This window comes from Notothenia rossii (genome assembly GCF_949606895.1).
Source record: "Notothenia rossii genome assembly, chromosome: 6".
Lineage (NCBI taxonomy): Eukaryota > Metazoa > Chordata > Actinopteri > Perciformes > Nototheniidae > Notothenia > Notothenia rossii.
Genome location: NC_136909.1, coordinates 2,714,360 through 2,739,156, shown reverse-complemented (window position 1 = coordinate 2,739,156; position 24,797 = coordinate 2,714,360). Strand labels below are relative to the sequence as shown.

The window sequence follows — 24,797 nt, the reverse complement described above, 5'->3', positions numbered from 1 at the left end:
TGGTGCCATTCAGGTCTATAAATGTGCATTCATTGCTTTGCCTTAATTACGGTGCTTTCAGGATTAGGTGGATTCTGCTCTCGTTCTTTATAAATCCCCAGATGAAACGTACAGCACAATGAGATTTTTCAAAGAAAGTTTTTTTTCCCCTTCGAGGCATCATTACATTTCATCGATTCTTCAGACATAAAACCCTATTTTAATTTGATACGAGGAGGCTGGCAGACACCAATTAAACATAGAGTCTCTTGTATCGCAGGAAAAGGATCCATCACAGAAGCTTTTGCCTTATTTACCGTATTAAGCTCCGCCCCTTTTCCCACTTCTGTTCAACTGCTAACGTCTTAGCTCTTCGGGGTTAGCACTCGCAGTAGCACTCTGGTATATAATAACTCTCACAGACAGAAGACAAAGGGGATTTCTTTTTAAAAGTCAGATATTTGAGAAAAAGAAAAGAAATTGCAGAATTTTCAGATGTTGACAAAAAGTCCAGCCTTTTTTGATTTTGATAAAAAGTCAGATTTTTTGAGAAAAAAAACTGAATTTTGTGAAAAAAGTCAGAATTTGAAGATTTTCAAAAATAGTCTAAATTCTGAGATTTTCAGAAAATAATACAAATGTTGTGATTTTGAGGATAAAGTCAGACATTTTAGATGTTATGAAAAATTTCAGAATCTTTTGATTTTGGGAAAAAGTTAAACATTTTAGATTTTATGAAAAAGTCTGAATTTTTTAGATTATATGAAAAAGTCCGAATTTTTAGATTTTATGAAAAAGCCTGAATTTTTTAGATTATATGAAAAAGTCTGAATTTTGAGATTTTATGAAAAAGTCTGAATTTTTAGATTTTATGAAAAAGTCTGAATTTTTTAGATTATATGAAAAAGTCTGAATTTTTAGATTTTATGAAAAAGCCTGAATTTTTTAGATTATATGAAAAAGTCTGAATTTTTAGATTTTATGAAAAAGTCTGAATTTTTAGATTTTTTGAAAAAGTCTGAATTTTTAGATTTTATGAAAAAGCCTAAATTTTTTAGATTATATGAAAAAGTCTGAATTTTGAGATTTTATGAAAAAGTCTGAATTTTGAGATTTTATGAAAAAGTCTGAATTTTTTAGATTTTATGAAAAAGCCTGAATTTTTTAGATTATATGAAAAAGTCTGAATTTTTTGATTTTATGAAAAAGTCTGAGTTTTTTGATTTTATGGAAAAGTCTGAATTTTGGGGAAAAGTCAGACTTTCACAATTATCTTCTACATTTACATTTTTTAGATAAAATAAACCCGATTTAGATTTAAAAAAAGAGCATTGTGACCGTGACTGTTATCAGAGATGATTGGATGGTTTTACAGCATCCTCTGTTAGTGACTGCACTATTATTATAACGTATGTGAAAACATCAGATTATGATGGATAATCTGTACGTAACAGCTCGGGTAAGAGACAAAGACACAGTGCAAGACATGGATTATTACAGAAAAACAAATGGGAGAACATTTTGGTGAAAGCTTTTTGGTGTGAAAGTCCGAGGTCTAAAATATAATTATTCAGGTTTTCTGCCGGTGTACTCTAAGCCTGCCGAGCCTAAAGCATCAGGGATTTCAAAAAAAGTTGTGTTTTCAAGACGTTTCTTAAAGTAAAGTTTGTTATACTGAAATAACTGGCCACTGCCACAACATGTTTCCTCACCTCTGCTCGCTGGAGAGGAGAAACCTTTGAATATGTGCAGGAGAAGAAATGCCTCAAGAATGAATCCTGTTCCTCACAATCAGAACACTTTATTTACACCAGTGATTTATGTAATACATTCCTGGCAGCCTCACACTTTACTGGATGAATTAGTCAAGTGAAAGACTATTGATTCTGAAAGCCTTGATGCTGTTAGCCTTCCTCTCCGTCAAAAAGCCACCACTCAAATGTGCATCCTCCCAAAGACTGACAGCAGGACACACACACACACACACACACACACACACACACACACACACACACACACACACACACACACACACACACACACACACACACACACACACACACACACACACACACACACACACACACACACACACACACACACACACACACACACACACACACACACACACACACACACACACACACACACACGGCTAATGTAAGAGGGTTGCGGTCAAGTCTCTGAGTGGTGAGAGCTGTTTCTCTAGATCAGGGATGGGCAAATGGCGGTCCGGGGGCCGCATGCGCCAAACACACATTAAAACTAGAGTAACAAGCCTGTTTGGAAAATGTAAGAAGTAGAAAGTACAGGTATTTGTGTTCAACATGTAAGAAGTAGAAAGTACAGGTATTTGAGTTCAACATGTGAGAAGTAGAAAGTACAGGTATTTGAGTTCAACATGTAAGAAGTAGAAAGTACAGGTATTTGTGTTCAACATGTAAGAAGTAGAAAGTACAGGTATTTGAGTTCAACATGTAAGAAGTAGAAAGTACAGGTATTTGTGTTCAACATGTAAGAAGTAGAAAGTACAGGTATTAGAGTTCAACATGTGAGAAGTAGAAAGTACAGGTATTTGTGTTCAACATGTAAGAAGTAGAAAGAACAGGTATTTGTGTTCAACATGTAAGAAGTAGAAAGTACAGGTATTTGAGTTCAACATGTAAGAAGTAGAAAGTACAGGTATTTGTGTTCAACATGTGAGAAGTAGAAAGTACAGGTATTTGTGTTCAACATGTAAGAAGTAGAAAGAACAGGTATTTGTGTTCAACATGTAAGAAGTAGAAAGTACAGGTATTTGAGTTCAACATGTAAGAAGTAGAAAGTACAGGTATTTGTGTTCAACATGTGAGAAGTAGAAAGTACAGGTATTTGTGTTCAACATGTAAGAAGTAGAAAGAACAGGTATTTGTGTTCAACATGTAAGAAGTAGAAAGTACAGGTATTTGAGTTCAACATGTAAGAAGTAGAAAGTACAGGTATTTGTGTTCAACATGTGAGAAGTAGAAAGTACAGGTATTTGTGTTCAACATGTGAGAAGTAGAAAGTACAGGTATTTGTGTTCAACATGTGAGAAGTAGAAAGTACAGGTATTTGTGTTCAACATGTAAGAAGTAGAAAGTACAGGTATTTGAGTTCAACATGTAAGAAGTAGAAAGTACAGGTATTTGTGTTCAACATGTAAGAAGTAGAAAGTACAGGTATTTGAGTTCAACATGTAAGAAGTAGAAAGTACAGGTATTTGTGTTCAACATGTGAGAAGTAGAAAGTACAGGTATTTGAGTTCAACATGTAAGAAGTAGAAAGTACAGGTATTTGAGTTCAACATGTGAGAAGTAGAAAGTACAGGTATTTGTGTTCAACATGTAAGAAGTAGAAAGTACAGGTATTTGTGTTCAACATGTGAGAAGTAGAAAGTACAGGTATTTGTGTTCAACATGTAAGAAGTAGAAAGTACAGGTATTTGTGTTCAACATGTGAGAAGTAGAAAGTACAGGTATTTGAGTTCAACATGTAAGAAGTAGAAAGTACAGGTATTTGTGTTCAACATGTAAGAAGTAGAAAGTACAGGTATTTGTGTTCAACATGTAAGAAGTAGAAAGTACAGGTATTTGTGTTCAACATGTGAGAAGTAGAAAGTACAGGTATTTGTGTTCAACCTGTAAGAAGTAGAAAGTACAGGTATTTGAGTTCAACATGTGAGAAGTAGAAAGTACAGGTATTTGTGTTCAACATGTGAGAAGTAGAAAGTACAGGTATTTGTGTTCAACATGTGAGAAGTAGAAAGTACAGGTATTTGTGTTCAACATGTGAGAAGTAGAAAGTACAGGTATTTGTGTTCAACATGTGAGAAGTAGAAAGTACAGGTATTTGTGTTCAACATGTAAGAAGTAGAGGTAAAAAGTTGTCAGTAAAATAAGTAGTGGAGTAAAGTACTGATACCAGAAAAATGTACTTAAGTACAGGAACAAAGTATTTGTACTCCACTACGTCCCACTTAACACCTCTGTGCATGCAGGCCGTCTCATGAGTAATTCATCGTGCGGAGGGTATCACTTTCACAGCGGCTCGACCTAACATCGTGCGGCAGAAACCGAACCGCTGCACCCACCCCTCAGAAACTACTCTGCAATTTATGTATTCCTGTGGCGTGTGACGAATGGTGTCGGCACATTACTCCGCTGAAGCATCTCTCATGCATAATTCATCCCGCAGCCTACATTCCACACGGACATTTCCAAATCCCTTTGAAGTTAATTCCCTCTCCGTGATAAACAGCAGCCGTGTTGGGCTTAGGATGTCGTCTGTCGGGAGGAAGTCACCTGTCCGAAGCTGTTCTACTGTACAACACACAGATTTACATCCCATAATGCTGCGGGCAGGAAACAGAGAAAAGAAAAAGCTTCCTGAGTATTTTGTGCATTCAAGGAAAATACGAGGAAAGATGATCATGACTTACATTACACACACACACACACACACACACACACACACACACACACACACACACACACACACACACACACACACACACACACACACACACACACACACACACACACACACACACACACACACACACACACACACACACACACACACACACACACACACACACACACACACACACACACACACACACACACACACACACACACACACACAGAGCGGCCCCTCCACCGAGCAGCTCATGGGCACACAGAGTAAAAATGGACGAGCAGTTTGAGAATCTCCCGCTGTGCATTGTTGTAAATCAGAGTCATTACATGGGTGATGAGCACTGGGGACATACAGAAGCTTCTCTCTGCTTCCACACACAGTGCACTGACACCACCGGTGCACAAAGGAGTCACTAAAGTCAGCCTGAAGCATCCTTTGTGCTCCAGTCCATCCTCTCAGTAGACACAGAGCTGAATCCAGATCAGATGCTGCAGGCTCTTCAGCTTCTCTCTCAGTGATTGGGTGGAATTCGCGCTCACCGCGTCATGCTCGCCGTCTGTCCGCGTCTCTGCATTGACTTCACATGTAATCGCGCCGCCCCCAAACATCGCATCGCGTCCGGTGTGAACGCAGCATGACCTTTTTAAAGTACACATACTCAGCCTGTCTTTCGCAGTCTAGACATTAGATCTCAATCTGCTAGTATGCAACACAGTGATGATATCAACTCTTCCTAATCCTAGCATGCAAATTGCCCTTTGCAGAACCCGCTAGCTGTTCGCACGCTTAATAAGTGATTTTCAGTTATTCTGGCTATTCCAACAATCCTAACTGAACCTTAAATTAGTTTTAACCCTAGCAACGGTTCATTGTTACCACTAGCAGCTTTTGAATGAGTTTAGGTGAGACGTGCATTCCTCTACGTCCTAGCCACCATGCATGGTTACTGTAAAAATACTTAAAAGAACAAAAGATGAATACGCTTTTGAAGATGAAATTATAACGTTTGTCCTCTAGAATGAGCCAAAGAAAAGCTGCATTTCTCCGTGACACCGTCCTGCTTCAATGTATTTCATCTTTAACGGCACAGTCTATTAGCTGATTGATGTTTTCTGAGGAAGCCCGAAGGCCATTTTATCTCCATGTCTAAATAAGCAGAGTCTCGCTCTGTACCGATAACACGTGCTACTGTAGCAGCAGAGTCCCGCTTCCTTTGGAACATACAGTAAATATGTTGTCTGAATTGCAATGAGGGGAAACTGTCAAGGCTTATTAGAGCTCCTTCTCTCACGCTTTGAAGACGTGATCATTTGTATGCGCATGTTTTACGTGTTTGAAAAGGGTTGAAAGGTGAGGATCATGCCGCTGGTGATGGATCCCGAGGGGCTGATTGCTCTCTCTGGCATCGACTAGCTTTCCTGAGGAACGCTGCAGGAAGACGGAGTGCAAACCTGTTAATGAGGAGCGATCCACCGTCAATCACAGGCTATGGGTGGGAAATCAGGGAAACACAACATGCAGTCCTCAGAGTTTAGTGATTACAACGCAGAAAATACTTTTACAGCAATGGGTTGTATGTTTGAGTCTTAGAAAAGTGAGAAGATTGTAACAGCAGGGGGTTGGTAACGGAGTTTATAGGACAGATCGTCTTCTTATTGTTTTACTGGAGCTCTAAACAAACCAAAGAACAACTTTGATTGAAAACCTGCTGCCTTTAAGGAATTGATGTTCAGCTGTATATCAGTATGTAGTGTCTCTACTTTAAAGAGTCCTCTCCTGCTGATGTTCAGGTGTATATCAGTATGTAGTGTCTCTACTTTAAAGAGTCCTCTCCTGCTGATGTTCAGGTGTATATCAGTATGTAGTGTCTCTACTTTAAAGAGTCCTCTCCTGCTGATGTTCAGGTGTATATCAGTATGTAGTGTCTCTACTTTAAAGAGTCCTCTCCTGCTGATGTTCAGGTGTATATCAGTATGTAGTGTCTCTACTTTAAAGAGTCCTCTCCTGCTGATGTTCAGGTGTATATCAGTATGTAGTGTCTCTACTTTAAAGAGTCCTCTCCTGCTGATGTTCAGGTGTATATCAGTATGTAGTGTCTCTACTTTAAAGAGTCCTCTCCTGCTGATGTTCAGGTGTATATCAGTATGTAGTGTCTCTACTTTAAAGAGTCCTCTCATGCTGATGTTCAGGTGTATATCAGTATGTAGTGTCTCTACTTTAAAGAGTCCTCTCCTGCTGATGTTCAGGTGTATATCAGTATGTAGTGTCTCTACTTTAAAGAGTCCTCTCATGCTGATGTTCAGGTGTATATCAGTATGTAGTGTCTCTACTTTAAAGAGTCCTCTCCTGCTGATGTTCAGGTGTATATCAGTATGTAGTGTCTCTACTTTAAAGAGTCCTCTCCTGCTGATGTTCAGGTGTATATCAGTATGTAGTGTCTCTACTTTAAAGAGTCCTCTCCTGCTGATGTTCAGGTGTATATCAGTATGTAGTGTCTCTACTTTAAAGAGTCCTCTCCTGCTGATGTTCAGGTGTATATCAGTATGTAGTGTCTCTACTTTAAAGAGTCCTCTCCTGCTGATGTTCAGGTGTATATCAGTATGTAGTGTCTCTACTTTAAAGAGTCCTCTCATGCTGATGTTCAGGTGTATATCAGTATGTAGTGTCTCTACTTTAAAGAGTCCTCTCCTGCTGATGTTCAGGTGTATATCAGTATGTAGTGTCTCTACTTTAAAGAGTCCTCTCATGCTGATGTTCAGGTGTATATCAGTATGTAGTGTCTCTACTTTAAAGAGTCCTCTCCTGCTGATGTTCAGGTGTATATCAGTATGTAGTGTCTCTACTTTAAAGAGTCCTCTCCTGCTGATGTTCAGGTGTATATCAGTATGTAGTGTCTCTACTTTAAAGAGTCCTCTCCTGCTGATGTTCAGGTGTATATCAGTATGTAGTGTCTCTACTTTAAAGAGTCCTCTCCTGCTGATGTTCAGGTGTATATCAGTATGTAGTGTCTCTACTTTAAAGAGTCCTCTCCTGCTGATGTTCAGGTGTAAATCAGTATGTAGTGTCTCTACTTTAAAGAGTTCTCTCCTGCTGATGTTCAGGTGTATATCAGTATGTAGTATCTCTACTTTAAAGAGTCCTCTCCTGCTGATGTTCAGGTGTATATCAGTATGTAGTGTCTCTACTTTAAAGAGTCCTCTCCTGCTGATGTTCAGGTGTATATCAGTATGTAGTGTCTCTACTTTAAAGAGTCCTCTCCTGCTGATGTTCAGGTGTATATCAGTATGTAGTGTCTCTACTTTAAAGAGTCCTCTCCTGCTGATGTTCAGGTGTATATCAGTATGTAGTGTCTCTACTTTAAAGAGTCCTCTCCTGCTGATGTTCAGGTGTATATCAGTATGTAGTGTCTCTACTTTAAAGAGTCCTCTCCTACTGATGTTCAGCTGTGTATCAGTATGTAGTGTATCTACTATAAAGAGTCCTCTCCTGCTGATGTTCAGGTGTATATCAGTATGTAGTGTCTCTACTTTAAAGAGTTCTCTCCTGCTGATGTTCAGGTGTATATCAGTATGTAGTGTCTCTACTTTAAAGAGTCCTCTCCTGCTGATGTTCAGGTGTATATCAGTATGTAGTGTCTCTACTTTAAAGAGTCCTCTCCTGCTGATGTTCAGGTGTATATCAGTATGTAGTGTCTCTACTTTAAAGAGTCCTCTCCTGCTGATGTTCAGGTGTATATCAGTATGTAGTGTCGCTACACTCTGATACCAACAGATCATGACACATATTATTAAAATCCAATCATTTGAAATATTTGATTCTAAAATACCACCACTTTTTAAAGTATTCTTTAAGTGGATGCAGAACAGTTGAAATGTCAAGATGTCTGCTGAGCTGCAGGCTAACATCCAGCTTCCAGCGTCTGGTTCTAAAAGCGGCCTGTGTGACTTTCTGCTCTGATAAAGTGGAGTTAAAGTGGACGGGTGCACTGTGGACATGGAGAGGAGACGCACTAAAGATAGAGAGACACAGGTAGGCGTGGGTCAGATTTAAAATGTAAAATCCTGTTTCACGTCTCTGGGAAAACGACCAGGATAAACACAATCACTCCTTTCAGACTGTAAACCAAATGTAACACAAATCACAGCATGAGTCAGCGTCAGTGCCCCACATAAAACCATCACATCTGCCCAGTTATTGAGCTAAAAATAACCATTTATATACTGGGAATACTGGAGAGTATTCATAATGGAGAGACATGATACATGTTTATACCATGGATAGAACACCTTTTTTACATTTATTATACTTACTCAGATAATCTCATATTCACACCACTTTATGATTTCTGAAGTAAAAAGCAAATGTTGGGCTATAAAGGAACTACAGCACGGTCACATGACTTCACGTCACCACCGCTAAGCTAAAGGTGGCTGATGTTGGGCTATAAAGGAACTACAGCACGGTCACATGACTTCACGTCACCACCGCTAAGCTAAAGGTGGCTAATGTTGGGCTATAAAGGAACTACAGCACGGTCACATGACTTCACGTCACCACCGCTCAGCTAAAGGAGGCTAATGTTGGGCTATAAAGGAACTACAGCACGGTCACATGACTTCAGGTCACCACCGCTAAGCTAAAGGTGGCTAATGTTGGGCTATAAAGGAACTACAGCACGGTCACATGACTTCACGTCACCAACGCTAAGCTAAAGGAGGCTAATGTTGGGCTGTAAAGGAACTACAGCACGGTCACATGACTTCACGTCACCATCGCTAAGCTAAAGGTGGCTAATGTTGGGCTATAAAGGAACTACAGCACGGTCACATGACTTCACGTCACCACCGCTAAGCTAAAGGCGGCTAATGTTGGGCTATAAAGGAACTACAGCACGGTCACATGACTTCACGTCACCACCGCTAAGCTAAAGGTGGCTAATGTTGGGCTATAAAGGAACTACAGCACGGTCACATGACTTCATGTCACCACCGCTAAGCTAAAGGAGGCTAATGTTGGGCTATAAAGGAACTACAGCACGGTCACATGACTTCACGTCACCACCGCTAAGCTAAAGGTGGCTAATGTTGGGCTATAAAGGAACTACAGCACGGTCACATGACTTCATGTCACCACCGCTAAGCTAAAGGAGGCTAATGTTGGGCTATAAAGGAACTACAGCACGGTCACATGACTTCATGTCACCACCGCTAAGCTAAAGGTGGCTAATGTTGGGCTATAAAGTGTGCACGTCAGTCAGCTATCAGAAATCTCTGACCTTTTCCTGACTATCTTTTTCCAAATGAGTGCTTCATCTCACAATATGCCAGAGCAACTAAAATCCTGCACGGTTAAAAAAGTGATTTATCATGCACCCTGTTTACAGAGTGATTCATCTCCACTGATGTGTGTCTGACGTTCTGCAGTCCACGGTTTTTAACAGTGTTCGAGTGCCAAAAGGTCACGGAGAAGCTCAACTGTGAGGAAAACAAAACATTATAGCTGTCAGGAATCCTTTCCACAACAGCAGCCTCAGGTGAAGGGATGTCAGAAATTGAAGGGGGAGAATACTATATGGATATCTTCAGGAACTGACTATGAACAACACACAGGCTGGGTTCATTTGCATATTTCTCTACCTACAAAAGTGCTATTTTGAGTGTAAAAGTGGGGTGGCCGACAGCTGCAAACACATCACAACGACCCAAAGCTCTTCTATTAGTAGAAACAGAAAGGATGCAGATATAAAAACACACATGTTCCAAAACTCATGAAGAAACATCTTCAGCCACTTGACATGCATCATTTAGAAAACATTCAGCGACTTGAGGAGACATGCGTAGGTTATCTGTCCATCCAGCTGGAAATAGATTGATTCTACTAAATGCTATAAGTGTGGATTACATTTCGACCACCATGCTGCAGCAGCTCATTACAATGTTATCTGCATGTAGTCTGGACACACACACACACACACACACACACACACACACACACACACACACACACACACACACACACACACACACACACACACACACACACACACACACACACACACACACACACACACACACACACACACACACACACACACACACACACACACACACACACACACACACACACACACACACACACACACACACACACACACACACACACACAGATGGATGGCTGTCCCTGGAGGAGGTGAAGGAATATAATGACTGTCAGGATCTGACCTATCGACAGAGTCTCGATGCACTGCCGCAGCGCCGCTCACATTAACAGGCCGTTCGTCTTCTGCTCCGTTTAAAGTGAAACTTTATTCCAGCAAAAAAAAAGCAATGAAAGATAATTGAAATTGATTAACATAGAAGTGAAACGTTAAAATGAATTTGCATGAATCAGGGAGGCTATAAATATAAATGCTAAGTTTAGTGCTGTTCTGCTAACCCTCAGAGAGACATTTCTTCTGTGTCTGTAATGCGGACACATTGTGTACTTTACAGCCCTAATGCCACATGTTACATGATGAACTGCACACTGCTAAAGCAGCCTCCCTCTCCTCTGTCATCACCCTTCTGGACCTGTCTTCTGCATTCGACACGGTGAACCATCGGATCCTCCTTCGCACTCTCCAAGAACTTGGAGTTTCAGGCACTGCACTTTCCCTCCTCACCTCATACCTCAACGACCGCACCTACAGGGTTACTTGGAGAGGGTCCGAGTCCGACCCTTGTCAATTAACTACAGGGGTCCCTCAGGGCTCGGTTCTTGGTCCCCTCCTCTTCTCCTTGTACACAAACTCGCTCGGGTCTGTCATTAGCCCGCATGGTTTTTCATACCACTGCTACGCTGACGACACCCAACTAATTCTGTCCTTTCCCCGCTCAGAGACCCAGGTCGTCGCACGCATCTCTGCTTGCCTAGCAGACATCTCTCGGTGGATGTCTGCTCATCACCTCAAGCTCAACCTTGACAAGACTGAACTGCTCTTCCTTCCGGGAAAAGATTGTCCCACTCTTGACCTAACAATCAACATCGGCACCTCTGTTGTTTCCCCGACTCAGACTGCAAGGAATCTGGGTGTGGTCCTAGATAACAAACTGTCCTTCACTGCAAACATCGCTGCTACAACCCGCTGCTGCAGATACACTCTTTACAACATCAGGAGGATACGTCCCCAGCTGACCCAGACATCAGCGCAGATTCTGGTCCAGGCTCTCGTCATCTCACGCCTAGACTACTGCAACTCCCTCCTGGCTGGTCTACCTGCATGTGCCATCCGACCTCTGCAGCTCATCCAGAATGCAGCGGCTCGTCTGGTCTTCAACCTTCCCAAATTCTCCCACACCACACCGCTCCTCCGCTCCCTTCACTGGCTTCCAGTAACTGCTAGAATCCACTTCAAGACACTGGTACTTGCGTACCATGCTGTGAATGGATCTGGCCCTTCCTACATCCAGGACATGGTTAAACCGTACACCCCAGCACGTGCACTCCGCTCTGCATCAGCCAAACAGCTCGCTGCACCCGCACTGCGAGGGGGACCCAAGTTCCCGTCAGCAAAAACACGTGGGTTTGCTATCCTGGCTCCAAAATGGTGGAATGAGCTCCCCATTGAAATCAGGACAGCAGATAGCTTACACATCTTCTTCAGACTGAAAACTCATCTCTTTAGACTCCACTTCGAGCGATAGAATTACTAACAAAGCATTTATATACTAATAAAGGGCTGGCTTTCTAAATGCCAGTTGAGTAGCACTTGAAATGTTTGGCTCTATGAAACCTGATGTACTTATATGATTCTGTTTTCTTAAAGGTTGTATCTTCCTGGTCGAATGCACTTATTGTAAGTCGCTTTGGATAAAAGCGTCAGCTAAATGCAATGAAATGTAATGTTATATATTGTATTAACAAAATTGGAGAAAGAGGGTATGAACGACAGAGAGGTCGGGTTGAAGAGAGGATGCTTTTCCTCACAGACATCGAGACAAATGACATAATATTCTTCAAGTGACATTTGAAGGACAATGTCAGTATTCTGTAATAAAAGCAGGGATAATATAAATAATTCAAACCGACATTGTGTTACTTTCGTCCCGACTGATGGGGTCAAAAGGTATTAATACACCTGTGTATCGACTCGGTAAGTCAACCCAGGGTTTCTCAGGACGAACAGCAGAACAATAACTAAATAACTCAGACTGTTTTAATATCACTGCCCCGTCTAAGGTCTCACTTTACTTAGTGTTCGGCAACGTATGGCAGCTATGTTAATATCTGAGAAGTGTAACGCTAGACTAGAGTATATCAACTGTACTTTACTCTTACAGTCTACCTATACAAACAGACCAGTCGCAGCGCCACAGACAGACAGACAGACAGACAGACAGACAGACAGACAGACAGACAGACAGACAGACAGACAGACAGACAGACAGACAGACAGACAGACAGACAGACACACACACACACACACACACACACTAAAACCTGTAAGAACACCCCACAGGGGGGGAACACACAATAAAGCAGAATAGGGCTGGATTCAAACTTTATTTTGAAACACTTCAGTTTGTGCTTGAATCAGTTTGGCTTAGTGCGTCTCTGCTTCCAGTCTGTGTGGATGGAGGAACTCTCAGCTGCTGTCCGTGTGGACTAGCATTAAACAAATGACCTATATAGACCCCAGGCAGTGTGGTAGGTTGGTGTTGGGGGGGGGGGGGGGTTTAGGCCTGAGGCTGAGGGTCGCGTGCGGGTCGATTCCCTGACAGAGAGAGAGAGGGGGGGGGGGGGGGGGGGCGACGACAGTGTGTTGGTATTGATGCATGTAAAGCAGGAGGCTCCCTCCGTGACTGAAGCCAGGCTGTTGAACACCATGTCACGTCTCCCTGAGTCCAACCGGCCAACAGGGGGGAATTAAGTCAGGGACATGCACCGTGCAGCCAATCAATTCACACCTAGAAACACACTCTCACACTGCTGCAGAAACACTTCGCTGCAAAGGAGAGTCCAGAAGATTACAGAGTGAATACAAATCGCATGGAGCGTCGTTCGCCTTTCATTTAAGGCAAAATTCTTCGTGTTCCAAATTCTGAAGAACATGAATTAACTCCACGCAGCGCCGAGCTTGAATGGCACACACAGACCCGGAAGTACTTTACTGTATCGTATTATCTTCAATGGCGTTACTGTATGGTCAGTATGACAGATGAGCAGATCGCCACAGGGCTTACAACTAAAGACACGTCGCGGCATGTGTGCAACTCCTTATGGGTACTGCCAGCAGCACTACACCCCCCAAGTGTGGTCTACTTTCAAACTGGAGCCTCTGCAGAATAATTCATCCGGACCTCAAGGTCACACACCTGCAGGAGATCTGCTGTATAACTGTGAGGGCATCAACACTTTGGAACACAATACCAATACAGATTAGGAATAACACCTCCTATCATACATTTAACCACCATCATGAGAACTAGCTTTTAAACAATCAAACATGTGAACACTTTGAACTGCATCAAGGTATCAAGGTATCAAGGCATCAAGGCATCAAGGTACCATGATATGTCATCTGTTTGCATGTTTGTTTGTTTGTTCCTCTCTATTGTTATACTGATGTTGTCTGCTGTACTCTGTTTAATTATGTTTGTATTCCTCTAATCTTGTTGTGGTCATTTAACATCTTGCCAAGGACAACAGTTGAAAATTAGCCTGCTGGCTAACACTGGCTCATTTACAGTAATGTGGATTAATGTGCACTGTCCTTTAAATAAATAAACAAACAAACAAACAAACAAATGACCGGTTTATAAAGAACTCAGCAGAGACACACGGTGTGTTTCAGACGGTCCCATTTGTTTGGGGAACTTGTGGATTTGCTTAATGGTGAATGCATTTAGAAAAGCTTCCTGCGTCCCGGTGTTCATTTAAGGAACCTGTTGTGACTGGGGGGAACGCTGTGAACAGCTGCTCTTAAACCAGCTGTTGTTTTATGGTAGAGAGACGGCTCCAGCAGGTTTGTTGTGAAAGCTCTCAGTTTCCTGCAGGCAGCGTCTGAGAGCAGCTCAATTAGAGAATATTGTTTTAAATTGCAGACTGAAGAGAGGAGAAATCACAGGATGCAAAACCTCTGCGTCAGCAAAGCAGCTCTCCATCCCGCTCATCATTTATTCATGCCACGTGTAAATGTGTGAAGCAGAAAAGAGGACGCACATCAAAGAGGGGGAAACAACATGTACTTTGGGCCGAGGACGAGGAGCGTGAATATCTGACAGGACGTGCACTCACTTGTTTTGGTGCTTGGAGCCCTGCAGGTGTGCGTGGTACTGAGCCACCGAGTTCAGAGTGACGCTGCACACTTCACACGTGTAGCTGCGCTTCAGACCTGAGAGCAAACAGAAACACAACATGTATATAATTAGAGATATATAATACTCTCTGTCAGATCACAGGAGCTCCGACTTCAACAGAGACACATACCAAGAGAAGAAACAGGAAACAGATATTTAAGATAACAGTACAATCACTGAAGACCCTTTAACGCGCATTCGATCTGGGATTAAACACCTGTTTTAAGTTAGTAAGTTATAATTATACATTTATGTAGCTTTTTATCAATACACTCATTGTTGTGTTTAATAAAAAGAGTTTAGGGGAAGCTAGGACCCTTTTTTGTATGAGTAGCAATATTAAAGTTAGCTTTGTAACTTTGTAACACTCGCGCTTCTATTGGCTGGCGCTCCAACAAATTGTACGTGATAAGGTGTATCTCTAAGCAGTCGACCAATCACAACAGAGCCGGCCAGCTAACCGATCAGAGCAGACTAGGCTCTTTCAATTTGTATTTGCAACATCAACAAGGACAAATATTAAGAAACAAAGAAACAGACACTGGAGACGATACGTTCGAAACTCTTTAACGTACATTTGATCTGTGATTAAGCTCTGGATTTAATTAGTGCGAATGCTGTGTAACGTCGTCACCATGGTAACCTTTGATCTCTGGGCTTACAAACACTGGTGTTTGATAACGTCGTCACCATGGTAACCTTTGATCTCTGGGCTTACACACTGGTGTTTGATAACGTCGTCACCATGGTAACCTTTGATCTCTGGGCTTACACACTGGTGTTTGATAACATCGTCACCATGGTAACCTTTGATCTCTGGGCTTACACACACAGGTGTTTGATAACGTCGTCACCTCAAACACAAACACACAGGGTGTTTCTCAATGTCGATGAAGGCTCTTCCAGAGCCACTATTTCAAAGATGCTACGTCATCGAGTCCCGCCGAAGGACTGTTCCAATGTCCAGGATCCTTGGAATTCTACCGAGCCCGGCGTCCTTCGTTGCGGGAAATTTCGAGGCTGCACATGTGTAGCTCCGCGGTCTTAAAATCCCCACAATGCTTTGCGCACCGACCAATTTCCCAAATCTTTGGCGGAAATCGTGCTCCATTTTAGGCGGGGCCTAAACGCACACCTGCACACCTGTTAGCCTGTTCCACCATTCTTCGTTTTCCGAGGCTAGGAAGGATTCTTGCCTCGCTTCTGCAGGACCTGACTCGGAAGACGTGTCCGACCAAGGAAGCGTCCTCGACATTGAGAAACACCCACAGACTGGACTTCAACAGACTGTCTCAGCCTATTATTTTCTGTCTGACGGAGACTTCATTCTGACTTCAACAGGTTCCACATATTTTATACGTTATTGGTGACGTATGCTTTTAGTCCAAAAGTTTGCAGTCAAAATATTCTGCAGCTTTCTCAAGCCTTTTTACTTTCTTTTATCTTCTTAATACAAATTCATTCACTACTACTTACATCTGATATGTAACTCCTTCAGCCTACTTTCAGCTGCAGAAACCATTCAACTATTAAATGATTCAGCTATTTCAGGACATTGAGGCTATTTGTTGTTGATACCTTTTTAAACCTTTTCTTTTAAATATTAAGCTTCTTCACTATTTTTCCTACTCTTCCAGTTTAACATTTCACTTTCAAGTTTTCAACAAAGTCATTGCAATGCATTTGAGCTGTAACAATTTGATTCAAATCATTTCACTTTTCTGCATTTTCAGCTAAATTCAGACACAAATGTTCACAGTTTACAGCATTCACACGCATTTTCTAGTTGTACCCTGTATCTCTGATTAGATTGCAAAACCTTCATATTCAGAGACAATATGAATACGTTATTGATATGTTTATAATAGAAGATCTCATTAAAGCAAGTATTCCTTCACTTTTGCCCCATTTAATGCCATAAAGTCTTAAATCCGTAATGAAAACAACTCGTGCCGAAAGTTGCTGGATCTGTCAGATTGATTTGGAGTCAACAGAATATAATAACGTTTTATGAATCGGCAGCAGGTATTAACAGCCTTGACTCGCTGTCATGCTGTAATCATATCATTGCAGTTTGAATAATGGCCGCCCTGATTGCCTCGCTCTGACAATCGAGTTAAATCCTCCACGAAGACGGCTTCCAGCGAGAGGCAGGAGGAAACAAATGTCACCCTGCACCCATTGAATTACATCTCAATGTCCTCCTCCATCAAATACAGCCTGAACCACGGCTTCTATAAATATATAGTACTTTATCAGAGCTGGGAGAAGTATTCAGATCCTGTACATGAGTGAAAGTAGAAGTACTCAGATATTGTACTTGAGTAAAAGTAGAAGTATTCAGATCCTGTACATGAGTGAAAGTAGAAGTACTCAGATATTGTACTAGAGTAAAAGTAGAAGTACTCAGATCTTGTTCTTGAGTAAAAGTAGAAGTACTCAGATCTTGTACTTGAGTAAAAGTAGAAGTACTCAGATCTTGTACTTAGTAAAAGTAGAAGTACTCAGATCTTGTACTTGAGTAAAAGTAGAAGTACTCAGATCTTGTACTTGAGTAAAAGTAGAAGTACTCAGATCTTGTACTTGAGTAAAAGTAGAAGTACTCAGATCTTGTACTTGAGTAAAAGTAGAAGTACTCAGATCTTGTACTTAGTAAAAGTAGAAGTACTCAGATCTTGTACTTGAGTAAAAGTAGAAGTACTCAGATCTTGTACTTGAGTAAAAGTAGAAATACTCAGATCTTGTACTTGAGTAAAAGTAGAAGTACTCAGATCTTGTACTTGAGTAAAAGTAGAAGTACTCAGATCTTGTACTTGAGTAAAAGTAGAAGTACTTAGATCATGTATTTGAGTAAAAGTAGAAGTACTCAGATCTTGTACTTGAGTAAAAGTAGAAGTATTCAGATCTTGTTCTTGAGTAAAAGTAGAAGTACCAGAGTGTAGGAATACTCTGTCACAGTAAAAGTTGTGCATTAAAAATGTTACTCAAGTAAAAGTATTAAAGTATTTGCACGATTACGGAATACTTTTTATTAGTATCCTGATAACGTTATCCCGTTATATGTAATCTATTACTCCCGGCAGTGTCCTGTAGAAACTGTAGTTTTATTGACGTCATTAAAGGTCTGCCATTATACTATTTTTAGGCATATATTATAGATCTCAAATATATAAAAAACATGTCTATGAAGTGTTTTGCTCAAAATACCAAACAGATCACCAATTCTAGCCTCAAACCTATTTCAGCTGTTACTAAAGTGCTGATTCTGGGTGGAGGAGGTGGAGCCAATGCTTGATCAGAACTCTCCCAGCAGAAACTCAGCTAAATGCTGCCGTGATGAAACTCCACATCATGTTCCAAACCACATCAAGGATTCTCTCTGAAACAGGATGGAGCTCAAACTCTCTCTCTCTCTCTCAGGTTTACCACAAGGTGACTTCCTTTTGATTTCCTGCTTCTTCACACATGCTCTCTCCAGTGCAGGTTAGCTCTGAGTGTTAGCATGCTAATGTAAACACAGACCATATTACTTCCAGAACACATCGAGGCCGCTCTCCGCAGCCGCCCTTTGACAGCTTGCTTCTCAAATTATTTCTGAAGGGGTGATAGATTACTCGGCGGCCCCCGGCATGAGCGATGGATCTCAGCGAGGCTCCATGCAGCTGCAGAGCTCCCCCTCATCGCCTCCTGCTCTCGACGAATCGTTTGTTTTGTTTAACTCGACCCTCATCGGGGATTACGAGAGCAAGCAGAGGAAGAAAAACGACTCAAATATCTGAGTAAAGTTGGACACGTTTAAAAGAGTTTGTGGAGGGGAGGAAAATGCTGTCCGAAGTCTTTTATCTTCATTTTATCTCACAGAGGTACGTTTTGGAAAGTAGAACAAAGTGAACTTGAGGCTGTTTCAAAAAGCATCCTGAGGACAAAAAGAGTCCAAACTTTATGACTTCTAGAAGTTGTTCTCGTTTAATTTACAAATCCTTGTAGTGCTAAAAAAACAGCCCTTTATGTTGCATCAGTTTTGGAAAAGTACTGATAACCGATCATCTTTAAGAGGACATGTCTCTACTTTAAAGAGTCCTCTCCTGCTGATGTTCAGGTGTATATCAGTATGTAGTGTCTCTACTTTAAAGAGTCCTCTCCTGCTGATGTTCAGGTGTATATCAGTATGTAGTGTCTCTACTTTAAAGAGTCCTCTCCTGCTGATGTTCAGGTGTATATCAGTATGTAGTGTCTCTACTTTAAAGAGTCCTCTCCTGCTGATGTTCAGGTGTATATCAGTATGTAGTGTCTCTACTTTAAAGAGTCCTCTCCTGCTGATGTTCAGGTGTATATCAGTATGTAGTGTCTCTACTTTAAAGAGTCCTCTCCTGCTGATGTTCAGGTGTATATCAGTATGTAGTGCCTCTACTTTAAAGAGTCCTCTCCTGCTGATGTTCAGGTGTATATCAGTATGTAGTGTCTCTACTTTAAAGAGTCCTCTCCTGCTGATGTTCAGGTGTATATCAGTATGTAGTGTCTCTACTTTAAAGAGTCCTCTCCTGCTGATGTTCAGGTGTATATCAGTATGTAGTGTCTCTACTTTAAAGAGTCCTCTCCTGCTGATGTTCAGGTGTATATCAGTATGCAATGTCTCTACTTTAAAGAGTCCTCTCCTGTTGATGTTCAGGTGTATATCAGTATGCAGTGTCTCTACTTTAAAGAGTCCTCTCCTGCTGATGTTCAGGTGTATATCAGTATGTAGTGTCTCTACTTTAAAGAGTCCTCTCATGCTGATGTTCAGGTGTATATCAGTATGTAGTGTCTCTACTTTAAAGAGTCCTCTCCTGCTGATGTTCAGGTGTATATCAGTGTGTAGTGTCTCTACTTTAAAGAGTCCTCTCCTGCTGATGTTCAGGTGTATATCAGTATGTAGTGTCTCTACTTTAAAGAGTCCTCTCCTGCTGATGTTCAGGTGTATATCAGTATGTAGTGTCTCTACTTTAAAGAGTCCTCTCCTCTGATGTTCAGGTGTATATCAGTATGTAGTGTCTCTACTTTAAAGAGTCCTCTCCTGCTGATGTTCAGGTGTATATCAGTGTGTAGTGTCTCTACTTTAAAGAGTCCTCTCCTGCTGATGTTCAGGTGCATATCAGTGTGTAGTGTCTCTACTTTAAAGAGTCCTCTCCTGCTGATGTTCAGGTGTATATCAGTTTGTAGTGTCTCTACTTTAAAGAGTCCTCTCCTGCTGATGTTCAGGTGTATATCAGTATGTAGTGTCTCTACTTTAAAGAGTCCTCTCCTGCTGATGTTCAGGTGTATATCAGTATGTAGTGTCTCTACTTTAAAGATTCCTCTCCTGCTGATGTTCAGGTGTATATCAGTATGTAGTGTCTCTACTTTAAAGAGTCCTCTCCTGCTGATGTTCAGGTGTATATCAGTTTGTAGTGTCTCTACTTTAAAGAATCCTCTCCTGCTGATGTTCAGGTGTATATCAGTGTGTAGTGTCTCTACTTTAAAGAGTCCTCTCCTGCTGATGTTCAGGTGTATATCAGTATGTAGTGTCTCTTCTTTAAAGAGTCCTCTCCTCTGATGTTCAGGTGTATATCAGTGTGTAGTGTCTCTACTTTAAAGAGTCCTCTCCTGCTGATGTTCAGGTGTATATCAGTATGTAGTGTCTCTACTTTAAAGAGTCCTCTCCTGCTGATGTTCAGGTGTATATCAGTATGTAGTGTCTCTACTTTAAAGAGTCCTCTCCTGCTGATGTTCAGGTGTATATCAGTATGTAGTGTCTCTACTTTAAAGAGTCCTCTCCTGCTGATGTTCAGGTGTATATCAGTATGTAGCGTCTCTACTTTAAAGAGTCCTCTCCTGCTGATGTTCAGGTGTATATCAGTATGTAGTGTCTCTACTTTAAAGAGTCCTCTCCTGCTGATGTTCAGGTGTATATCAGTATGCAGTGTCTCTACTTTAAAGAGTCCTCTCCTGCTGATGTTCAGATGTATATCAGTGTGTAGTGTCTCTGCTTTAAAGAGTCCTCTCCTGCTGATGTTCAGGTGTATATCAGTATGCAGTGTCTCTACTTTAAAGAGTCCTCTCCTGCTGATGTTCAGGTGTATATCAGTATGCAGTGTCTCTACTTTAAAGAGTCCTGTCCTGCTGATGTTTGACGGTTGACTGTATCTACAGATTGCATCGTTAAAGATACACAACCTAACCGAGAACAAAATGTCTCTTCCCCTTTTGAATGCAAACCGTTAAGCAATAAAGGCGCAGATTGAAAGTGAATTCAATCTCATTGAAAGCTCGTAGAACAGGGTAAAAGCCAGCGGGTGTGTATCGCCCCCCCGTCTCCACATTGACTCCCCAATAAGTCACAGGTTCAGGTGCTCAGTTGAGTTATTCGGTTTGCTCCGTACTAAATCTCCCGTTGTCTCTCGGCTAATTGAGACCTATTGCCTGAGCGGTTGGGAGGGAACATGGTGGCAAGGCAAGATTATTTATACAGCACCTTTCAACACAAGGCAATTCAAAGTGCTTTCAAACATGAAATACGAAACATATTATAAAACACTAATTTAAAAGCAAAGATAATAAAACATGAATAACAGGTACATGAATAAAAGTGACAGTGCAGTGTGAGATGTGAATATATCAATTAAAAGCAGCGGCAAAAAGAAAAGCCTTCAGCCTGGATTTCAAAGTAGTCTTCGTTGCAGCGGACCTGCAGGCTTCTGGGAGTTTGTTCCAGATATTTGGAGCATAATAACTGAACTTCTCCAGGTTGAGTTCTGACTCTGGGGACAGAAAGCAGACCAGAAGACCTGAGGGATCTGGATGGTTCATCATTTAGCAGGAGGTCAGAATAAACCATTCGATGCTTTAAACCAGCAGCAGTATTTAGAAATCAGTTGTCTGACAGACAGGAAGCCGGTGCAAAGGCAGAATGAGTGATCTGGTGCTCTGTTTACGAGCTGGGAAAGTGTGGTGCAGGTCGGGGGTTCACGCTAAATTACCCAGCAGCCATCTGGCCCTCTCAGATGGTGCACGTTTATCTTGTTCCCTCTCTTAATTGCAGCAGGCGCCCGTCCTGAAACGGCATATGCTGAGTCTGAATGTGTAGGAAACACACTGTTTGGTAAGTCTCAACTCTCTCTCTGTTCTGAAATCATCACTCAAGTGTTTTTCAAACCCTCGAAGGCAAGGCAAGTTTCTTTAAACAGCACCTTTCAACACAAGGCAATTCAAAGTCCTTTACAAAAATGAAAGTCATTAAGAAAATGGCGTTTAAAAACAGTCATTTCAAAGTAAAGATAATAAAAGAAACATTAAAAGAAAAAATACATGAATTCAGGTTACAGTGCGGTTTGAGATGTGAATATGCTGACTCTGGATCTTTAGGAAAACAAAGTGCTTGGTAAGTCTCAAATGTTCTGAAATCATCACTCAAAGTGTTTTTCAAACCCTCGAAGCAATAAAAGGCTTGCTCACCAAATCACAGAGAAGATTGGCCTCTGAAATTGGATGCAGTTATGAAATGGGCAGTAGGTAGAGATGTAATGTGTTGATGAGAGCAGAACAAATGGCCGGCCTGCTGCTGCTCCAATCTATCGTTTAAATTGAAGCATTTATTGTACACTCCGCCCTTTGTTTCCTCCTGAAGAGAGCTTTGATCAGCCGGCTTTTAAGGCCTTAATAGATCCATTTTAGGATCAGAAGCACCGCCAACAGATTATAAACTGCAATCAAAGGGGTTCTATAGAGCTGGAGGGAAGAAGAGGGGGGGTCGATCTCATCGGGAAGAAATGCATCTGCAATTAACTGCAATGATGGAGTCTGGGAAAACACAGGCTGGACAATATTCACCGTGTCTCCTTTTGGCGGCAAATCAAGAAACTAAGGGACCAACATTAATGGGATGATCTGTTAGAACAACTTTTTATTTTTTCTAAACTTCCATATTGAGTTTGACTCAAAAAAGGTTAAGTGATACAGAGCCAAACTTACAAAGGAGAACATGGTAAAATGGTACTTTTTCACATGTACAGTAGACACATATACACTTACACACATAACACAATAGAGCCATATCCAGATAGCTGATTGGTTAATGGTAGTAATGGGCATCAAAGCTGTTAAATGTCAATATTTCAATACAATGTTTGAAACATGTCCCCTAGGCCTTTTTCGGCTGCCAACTGAAACCCAGCAAAATCCTAAACATATTTCTAGCTGGATCCCAACCGATTCCCAACCGGTTCCCAACCGATTCCCAACCGATTCCCAACCGGTTCCCAACCGGTTCCCAGCAAAATCCTAACCAAATCCTATCTGATTCCCAACCGGTTCCCAACCGGTTCCCTGTGCAATCCCAAATGAAACCCAGCAAAAATCCTTGCCGAATCCCATTCAAATCGTAGCTGGTCCCCAACCAGTTCTCAGCCGAATCCCAGCAAAATGTTAGCCGAATCAAAGGCTTTTCCGAGCTAAATCCGAACAAAATCGCAACCAAATCCCTGCTGAATCCCAACCGATTCCATGTATCATCCCAAACGAAACCCAGCCATTTCCAAGCGACATCCAAGTCCTATTCGAATCTCAGCCAGATTCTAACCAAATCCCTGCTGGATCCCAACCAATTCCCCGTCGAATCCCAAACAAATTGCAGCCAAATCCCAACTAAATTCCAGCCATTGTCAGCGCCCTCAACTGATGCGGTATTATAATGGTGTGCTTTGTGGTGCAAATCAACACAAACATAATGTCATGTGTGAACTCATCTGTGCTTTCCTGAGCAGCACGTAGTTAATAAAAGGAATTCAATTATGCGTTTGAGCTTAAAATCAACATTTACTATGAAGTTTTTCACACCGAAGCTGATAGTTTTCACACACTATTCTTCTCACCAACTGTAGTGAGAAAGAACAATAAGTGATTCCTCTGAAGATGAATCATGTTCTCTTAGCATAACATGAATCCATAAACCTCTCTTTTATCACTTCACATTAGGATGAAGACCTCAGTGTTCTCTGCTTCTGTAACTTTAACGTTTCTTGGGGCAAACGGACCATTTGACAAGCCAAAAGAACCGTATTTATTTTTTTAAATAAGGCAGGTGTTTGTGAAGAAAGTTGGTGCAAATAGTGAGTTTCCGAGCAGACTTCACAGCAGATTAATTTCACAGCAAACGAGAACAGTAAGAGAGGAATCCACTCTCTGTTACAGACTTCCCAACTCAACTAAATATGTAACATAGTTCTCATCCTTTTTAGACATTTGTGACGCACACAGCTGGAGAGCAGAGGACACTAAAGAGTGACTCACACAGCTGGGAGACCAGAGGACACTAAAGAGTGACTCACACAGCTGGGAGACCAGGGGACACTAAAGAGTGACGCACACAGCCGGAAGACCAGGGGACACTAAAGAGTGACGCACACAGCTGGGAGACCAGAGGACACTAAAGAGTGACGCACACAGCTGGGAGACCAGGGGACACTAAAGAGTGACGCACACAGCTGGGAGACCAGGGGACACTAAAGAGTGACGCACACAGCTGGAAGACCAGGGGACACTAAAGAGTGACGCACACAGCTGGGAGACCAGGGGACATTAAAGAGTGACGCACACAGCTGGGAGACCAGGGGACACTAAAGAGTGACGCACACAGCTGGAAGACCAGGGGACACTAAAGAGTGACGCACACAGCTGGGAGACCAGGGGGCACTAAAGAGTGACGCACACAGCTAGGAGACCAGGGGACACTAAAGAGTGACGCACACAGCTGGGAGACCAGGGGAATAGAAAGCAGTATTCAATGTTTACATCAGATTAGCTCCACGTCAGAAATGATCATGCTTGTCATATGTCTATCTTCATAGAGGCTTTCTCAAAACTCTGACTTGTTCTCAAAATTCTGACTTTTTCTCAAAATTCTGACTTTTTCAAAACATTCTCACTTTTTCTCAAAGATCTAAAAAATCTGACTTTTTCTCAAAATTCAGATTTTTACTCAAAAATTCTAAAAAATCTGACTTTTTCTCAAAAAATCTCAAAATTCGG

The 24,797-nt window shown here is 41.6% G+C and overlaps 1 protein-coding gene across 1 annotated transcript in view; it reads right to left on the bottom strand.

Moving 5' to 3' along the window:
- The window catches only part of LOC307043329 (zinc finger matrin-type protein 4-like), a 179,387-nt gene that overhangs the window by 14,439 nt on the left and 140,151 nt on the right, over positions 1-24,797 (bottom strand). Inside the window, exon 6 of the mRNA XM_079687709.1 lies at positions 14,695-14,791. Coding sequence (XP_079543835.1) covers positions 14,695-14,791 — 97 coding nt within the window. The remainder of the gene's footprint in view (positions 1-14,694; positions 14,792-24,797) is intronic.